This window comes from Hippoglossus hippoglossus, chromosome 3 (genome assembly GCF_009819705.1).
Source record: "Hippoglossus hippoglossus isolate fHipHip1 chromosome 3, fHipHip1.pri, whole genome shotgun sequence".
Classification (NCBI taxonomy): Eukaryota; Metazoa; Chordata; class Actinopteri; order Pleuronectiformes; family Pleuronectidae; genus Hippoglossus; species Hippoglossus hippoglossus.
Genome location: NC_047153.1, coordinates 13,942,783 through 13,950,758, shown reverse-complemented (window position 1 = coordinate 13,950,758; position 7,976 = coordinate 13,942,783). Strand labels below are relative to the sequence as shown.

The following is a 7,976-nucleotide window of genomic DNA, read 5'->3' as shown; positions in this document are numbered from 1 at the left end:
TTATGTTGTATGTGGTGAAAGGAGTAGAGCATTTTTGTTTCCTGTTTAGCCCGATTACACACAAACTAGCAAACCAATTATCTCTAAACTTGGTAGAAGGGTGGAGCATGGGACCCCATTAAGTAGATTCGATAAAGAGGGCGGATCAAGGATTCTTTTTTTTTCACTTCCTTTAACATTGAGCTTTTGCCATTTTTGTGAATTTCTCAAGAAATATTGGACAGATCTTAATAAAAAAACAAACAAACCAAAAAACAGACATGTGTATAATGCTAATATATATGAACAGATTTCGAGTGGATCCAGGTAATGGTCTGGATGTATCTGATCTCAATACACGTATATATGCAATATGGCGATAAAGTGGCCAATCAGCCTTGGCAGAGGTATTTGCTCAACAAGTGCCCTTCTAGTTTGTACGTGCAGTGAAAAATGTATGCTTTGGGGGGGTGGGTCCTTTCGTAAGTGATAAAATGGTTTAAATGCCAGAAGGGTGGCTTTTGAAAACACAGAACACATTTCATCCATCCAACTCTTTTGTCTTTCGTGAAGATGTAATTGCATGTGACTTGAACACATCAAATCTTCTTTCGTAATCATAATAATTAGATGCTAGTTTTTCATGCAGGTATTTAGAATAAAAACTGAATCTTAGACTGCAAATGGATTTTCTGGTTTCAGTGAGAGCTTCTGTTTCTCATTAACAGAGGCCACATTCTGACCCATTACAGGCTACAGTCTGAACACTGTGGAGACAATCTGACGAGGTAAGTAGGAGTGAAGGTTATAGCTTTTAAATATGAGGAGCATTTTAAAGCGTAATAGAACAGCAGGGAAAAAAACACATGCAGACCTTCCAGTAAACAACGATCCTTCAGGCTCGCGTTAAAATAATAGATTCACAGAACAGTTTGTTCTGAAGATGCACATTTGCAGCCACGAGCAAATATTTTATACTTTCTTATGGAAATTAACCTTTTAAAAATGTGGGAAAAAATGGTCTTTACTCTTCTAATGTAAATGCAACCACTATAGATCATGTGTTAAAGCTCTTACTGTGGTGGGTTTTGTGCTTTCATATGATTGAATTTGTATGCTCGCCAGTCAAATTTCTGAGTATGAGTTATATTAAATATACGAAGTTGTGTACAAAGCAGTAGAAATGGCAGAAAATAATGAAATATACAGCAGAATGCTACGTGCAAGATGACTGGCTTAGGGATGACGACAATAATGGACAAAGGGTGCTTGATTTTCACGACTTTCATCATATCCACTAGACAAAGGACCAGAAATAGTGTTTGATCACTCATCTTCTTTTCTCAGCTAACCTCAGTGAAGAGAGCTGCTTGCAACCTTTTGTCACTGCACAGCGACCCAAAGACATCTTCCACTTCATCCTGCACGCTGATGACCTGACTGTGTCCTCTGTCTGCCTGTCACTTGTTAGACGTACCTAAAAAGCGTATGAAGAATGCGAGCTGAAGCAAATCTCACACATTGTTAACGTAATTATGTCGCGCACAGTGTCACAGATGCACAAGACAAACAGGTCTGAGGGGGTGGACGCATCAGAACTGAGTCATATTACCATTGTTCCATAGCTGCTGTTTTCTCACCTGAATACATTCGGGGAAATCAATTCATTTTTGAATTTGCATTCACTCTGCTCCAGTGTCAAATGGTGACATGCTGAAATTTGAAATTGTGATCTTTGCATGTCTGGAAATAGTGTCTGTATTCCAAAATAACCCCAATTCTATAGCCAGATGCACTTTAGAAGGTCGATGTCCAAAGTTAGAAAGGCAACACTTCTTCTTTATACCTCCTGTGATTCACTTCTGCAATATACTGTACAGTACATCTTTAAAATTGTCTGAAGAGAAGAAAAAGTAACATAATACCCATAGTTGAGGTGCAGAATTTCATGAGCAGTAAGGAATAATAAGCCTGCATCCAACGTATGGATCGGCACTGAGGGATTGGCTTGCATGCATAAAAACTAGGGGAAAAGCAAATCATAATTAAGGATTCATGATCCTGAAACCGCTTGGATGGTCAGTATGCACGGCAAGGGAGAAGTGCAGGATCCACACCGAGCAGAGAAACATAACCCACAGTCGCTGACGCACTGTTCTTGTATAAACACTTTGTTAGGAGTGAAAAGTGAAATAAATGAGCAACAACACATCTAGAAAGATTTTTCTCTTCACTTCTCGTCCAAAGTAGCGAGGCACGTGCCCTCTCTCTCCCTCTTCGTTTGCCAGACTGGAGCTATGGTCAAAGCTGGGTCCCATGGAACAGGGGGCGTAGTTATTCTGTCGGGGTGGTGGCGACCGAGCTGAGGATTGGCGTGGGTGTGTCCCTTATCGGGCACATGGGGGAGATGGCCTTATGGCTGTAGTACTCCACGACTTGCTTGGGAACCTCTGCCAGAACACATTTGGCAAGGGCTGCGGGAGAAGCCTGCAACGGAGACAGAACTGTTAAATGTTGTTTGCAATCTGCGAGCTGACACACAACAGTCTCCAGTGAAGGGGACTACAGTTTTAGGACAAATGAAAAGAGGTATGTCCTGTTCTGTCTGTGACTCTAGAAAAGTCTTGATCCTAAATTGATCCTAAGAGTTTGGTAAAAATGTGTCTTGCAGTGTTTGAATTTCAGCATTTTGTATTATTTGATCGTTATACTGATGAACACTATGTAGAAAACAACACATTGTCCATACAGAGACAAACAACCATTCACATAACAATCTACAGCCAATTAAACGTTAGAGTCTCCAGTTATCCTAATCCCATGTCTTTGGGCTGTGGGAGGAAGCTGGTGCACACACAGAAAGCCCATATAAAAAAAGAGAACAAACAGGGAGAACATGCAAACTGTCTGTGACATAAACTGTGTAATAAACACGAAGGACATACTTTAAACAGTAAATGTGGACAAATCATTTTGTTGAAAAGAAGAGGACAGTAATACATTTATTGAATAATTATTTAAATTGTATGTAAATTTAAATTCTTTTAAATGGTATTTTCCACAAACTGGATGGAGCAGATTCTGTCGCAGATTATCTGCAGCTTGACTGGAGGAGTGACCATCATTGTTCTAGAATGTTTTCCCTCATGTGGTGTTTTATTATGCATGTGCAGAGAATTGGCTCAAAATCTTCCACTGATGTTCAGCTGGTTTGAAATTGGATGACTGTGAAGTCCACAGCATATATTTCACAAATTCAAATTCATCCTCATCATCCCATCTTTTCATGTGCTGAATTACAGCAGCTGCATTTGTTGGCTTTACCCAGTATCATTGGTTATTATGGTAAATATATGCAGCAACACAAACATTTAGTGAAAAAGTTTTTGTTTGGAACGTGAGACATCTCGTCCAGAACAGACTGATTGTGAAGCTGAAGTGTCACTGATTGCATGAAGCCACAATTAATTACTGTTTTTAAATAACAAGGGTGGGGGACATTATCAAAAATCTGACCGTTTTGAAGTCTCTGAAGGGCACAAACTGCACAATGTCCCGGAGGACAGGCTCTCCCTTTGGTGAGCGTAGGACTCCATCATCGCCATCCAAAATCTGCATGTCTGTGAAGTCTGCGTTGCCCACACCGACAATGATTATGGAGAGAGGCTGGTAGGAGGCTCGCACAATGGCTTCACGCGTGTCGGCCATGTCTGTCACCACACCGTCCGTGAGGATGAGCAGGATGTGGTATCGCTGGAAGGAGATAAGAGCTTTCAGTGTGAATGAATCCACGGTTACATTAACCCATTTTAACACCAACGTGCGGTTATAGGCAAGGTCCTCTCACTCTGTGTGTGTGTGTGTGTGTGTGTGTGTGTGTGTGTGTGTGTGTGTGTGTGTGTGTGTGAGTGTGTGCGTGTGTGTGTGTGTGTGTGTGTGTGTTCTAGGGACGGAAGCAGGCCTTTCATCATCCATTGAGTGGTAAAGATTAGGAACATATTAAAAAAGAGAACTTCAGAAACAAAGGACAGAGCAACTACACCTCAGACAGAACGGTGTGCATGCATGTGCATATATGCAAAATTAATTATAATGTGAGTAGGTTACAAGGATATTAACGTGGCATTTTCGATTGGTCCCATGTGTGGTGATTAGTTTGCCGGAATACTGAGCGTTTCACTAAATGTCTTATAAGTGTGTTTTTAATGTCTAATGTGGCTCCTGATAGCCTTTATTGTTTTCTGCAGCTCATTTAATCATTTAAGGGGGAAATGAGTAAATAATTGCAAGTGGGTCGGTGCAATTACAGTAGTGTGATAGTGTGGAACAAAATGTCCGTGTGCCCAGTGGGTCATTTACAATAGTAAAAAGATAAAGACTTTTCACTCCCAAAGGGATGTTCAGGAAACAATTTAAAAACACTGACTATATCAGATGTTGTCTTTAAATCAAATTTTAGCTGCAGTTCAAGGGATAATTTTCAAGGTTCGCTGCACACCAGAGGAATTGTCTGTCTGATTTCGCTTCCAATTCAGTCCTAATGATCAAGGGGCTGCTACCGATTTACCATCTGGGCAAATTACCCTGTAGTGAGATTTCATTAGCGAGGCTTGGGTGGAAAAGGCAGATTTTAATGTTGACCTGTAATAAAATGTTGATGGACTGCTGACACTTCACTTTTGGTGTCTTATAAACCCATGAAGCACGTCAGAGTGCACGACAAGAAAATAAATAAACAGTGAAATCAAATCAATTGTCTAAGAAGACTGATACTGCTGACTCATGTAGAATGAAAGGAAAACCGATTGCGTGAGTGAGCAGAAACCAGCAAGCCAGAGCCAATGAGAGCGAGCTGACAGGGAAGCGTCCCCAACTAGATGATGCGAACTTGTGTTGAGAACTGAGTCATGGCTGCCGACAGCATAAATAAGACTTTTTACTTTTCGGTAAAAACAAGAAAACATTAGGGCTTGTTTAACGTGTCCTCGATTGTGGACACAAACAAGCGCGACAAGCTGACGACGCCGGCAGTCCGCCTCCATGTTTGTTTCTATTCTGAGGTCACGTTTGATCACGTGAGTTTCTGTGAGTTCCCAAGTCTCTGTAATCACCACTCGGGAGTTAACTGCGTGGTCCTGTGTCTCAACTGGATCATCTAGTGTGTGTGGTTTCACGATCAAAAGATTAATAATACTTAACATCTGTCGTTGTGTCTGTCAACCACATTTTTTAAATCAGGTACAATTTCAAAATGCTTTAGTTTGCAGCAGCCAAGACTCAAAAATACGTCAATGTTATAAAAATATGTCCTGAACATACACCACCAATATGTAATATAAAGAATACTAATTGATTGTATAATGGGAGCCTCCTTTTTTCTTCTGTGCCGTAAGGCATCATCACTATAAACAGTGAGGTGAGCCAGAGGCCACTCACTTGGGATTCTCAGCAGGAGGCACATCTACAAAGCCTGTATTACATCCACAGATTTCTAATGGAGTATGAAGGGACACTCACAGAGGCATCTTTAATGTTGCCGTCCCCTGCTGCCAGCTTGGCTATCCTGTTAATGATGGGAGAGACATTGGTTGGGCCGTACAACTGGATCTTGGGGAGACAGTTCTGGTAGGCTTCAACCACCCCCTGGATCTCTGTTCAGGGGGGGGAAAGGAGACGTCAATACGAGTATATACACTTGTCCGCAATCAAGGCTCTATAAGGTACAGTCAACCATTCACAGCAGTGTAAAAAAGAATCTGTAGTGGTGAGAATATGTTTTCTGCCTCACACAGTTAAAGTTAAATCCTCTGAAAGGTGTAACAATTTTAACAAACACAGGAATTCTCACAGAAACTGTTACGGTGAGCTTTTTTTCTTCTGTACTGTTGGATCTGTTCAGTATTCATTTCTGTGAGCTGCTGAGCAATATCAATATTTTAGCAGCTGTGTGGTCAGATTACAGATGTTAATTCTTGTATCATCAGCAGTGCACTTCTCACTGAGCCCGTCCTTACCTTCACATTCATCATCCTCGGGGTTGAAATTAATGGCAAAGTCATGCGACACCTGTGGATGAAGAAGAAAATTGTGAATCACCTCTGAGACGGCAGCGCTTGTTTTTCCGTAATATCCATATTGTACCAGATGTTTGTGCTGCTGCTCACATTTTAACCAACACCAAACTGTAGGGCCCATGTTTCTCCAATTTGCGCCTCCCTCCACTGCCAATTCAATTTAGGATTGGTTTAATACATGTTAACCTCAACACTGAGTCTTGCCCCCAGTTATATTATGGCGATAATAACTCCCTATGCTCCGAGCTGTCATCTCAGATCTCCCAACCAACACTTAGCGGCAACCATCAGGGCCCAGAAGCTCTGGAGATTAGATTTGCCAGCTTGGTATCTGTTTTTATCGTGTTGTTTCATTCCCCTATATTATGTAATGCTCTTTGTAATCTTGTTTAAATAAGAACTACACAAATAAAGTTATATTCTTATCATCATCTTCATAATTATTTATATCATAATTATTTTTTGGAGTATTCTATACATTCCTCCTGGAGGTTGTGCAGGTCTGATCTGGAGCCACTGGAAAAGCTTGTTTAGGTTATTGAGGCCAAACGAGCTTCGACCAATTATCAAATCCGAGGCTTCACGTCTACTTCTCCCAGCAGCACAGTGAATATTTAATGGACGTGTTCAATAAAGACAAAGGATAACGGTTTGTGTGTGTGTTAGGCACATGGTGTTTGTCTGTAATTGTGGCCCAGATGCAGATCAGATCACGTCATGACCAATAAATGCAGAAAACTGGGTCGTTCCAAAAGGTGGCTGATATATTAGTCATGCATGTAAATTAATAAACGCAGGAAAATGATGTGCGAATAATATGTTCAGAGGGAAACAATTATTCAGGAGCCAGCAAAGTTGTGTTAGCTGTAGGTTATTATAGCTTAATTGGATATAAATCCAAATCCAATAGATTTCAAACCACTAAATAACTGTAAATCACTTTTATTTTACAGTGAGACTCGGTTAAGTACTAATAAGAGTTTACTACATTCCAAATGGTCGGCTTATATCCTGAATCATCTCACTGCACACTAATGAGCATGTAGCGTGGACTATATGCTTAAATTCTGGTTTCTGAAAAGAGATTTCAACCCAGCTCCATTTATCTGCCGTATTATTTCTGTCCAAATGTCAGATTTACTTTGTTTATCTCAAAGCTGGCAAAAAACGAAATCCCCCTCTCGATGCCTCCTCTCACATGCAACTGTTTTTTTTGTTTTTTTCACAAGCACCAACTGTCAGCCAGATCAGTGACAACTGACTCCTCTCCAGCTGGCTACTTTCTTAAAGTCATTTATGTCTTAAATGTGATTAACAGCCTGAATCCACTCAGTGCACAAATAGATATGAGGAGCTCTAGAGAATTCCATCAAGCAGACCACAGTTTTTTCTTTTTGCACTGAGCCTCTGCAGCAGAGGGGATCTTGTTTTTTCATTTAACAGGTCTGTTCACATGGAATAGCAGAACACACACACACACACTGGTGTAATAACATGAGTAATGGCTGGGTTCCAGGGTCAGGCTTGTTCACTAGTTTACAGAGACTCTTACCTGGAGCACAGTATTGTTAAACATCAGGAACATCATTAGCCACACGAGTACCTTTTATATCATGCAATTTTTAAGTTTCATCTCTTAGCTTTGCCAAAATAAAACTCTCAAAAAAGGTACTGAAAACAAATTGTATAATTCAGTTTGATCCTGACTAAGACCAACTCTTCTGATCTGACTTAATTTTGGTCCCTTGGTCTGGACCATGGACGACAAACCTGACAAGATCCGGATCAAAACAAGGTGTATAAGCATCGTCAGTCATCATCTGTCTATGAGCAAAGGGTCCCACATGGTCAAAAAACATTTCTGCCAGAGTTTGATTGACAGCAACAAACAAACTAAACGTGGGCAAACACACCAGTAATGCA

General features: G+C 40.7%; 1 protein-coding gene across 3 annotated transcripts in view; it reads right to left on the bottom strand.

The window, feature by feature from the left end:
• Nucleotides 1–1,024: 1,024 nt before the first annotated feature.
• Nucleotides 1,025–7,976, bottom strand: part of cpne7 (copine VII) — a 31,940-nt gene continuing 24,988 nt past the window's right edge. For all 3 annotated transcript variants that reach the window (XM_034581424.1, XM_034581425.1, XM_034581426.1), the window contains exons 13-16: nucleotides 5,994–6,045; nucleotides 5,497–5,630; nucleotides 3,496–3,732; nucleotides 1,025–2,466 (exon numbers count right to left, since the gene is read on the bottom strand). In XM_034581424.1, the coding sequence (XP_034437315.1) occupies nucleotides 2,314–2,466; nucleotides 3,496–3,732; nucleotides 5,497–5,630; nucleotides 5,994–6,045 (576 nt within the window). In that variant the 3' untranslated portion in view covers nucleotides 1,025–2,313. The remainder of the gene's footprint in view (nucleotides 2,467–3,495; nucleotides 3,733–5,496; nucleotides 5,631–5,993; nucleotides 6,046–7,976) is intronic.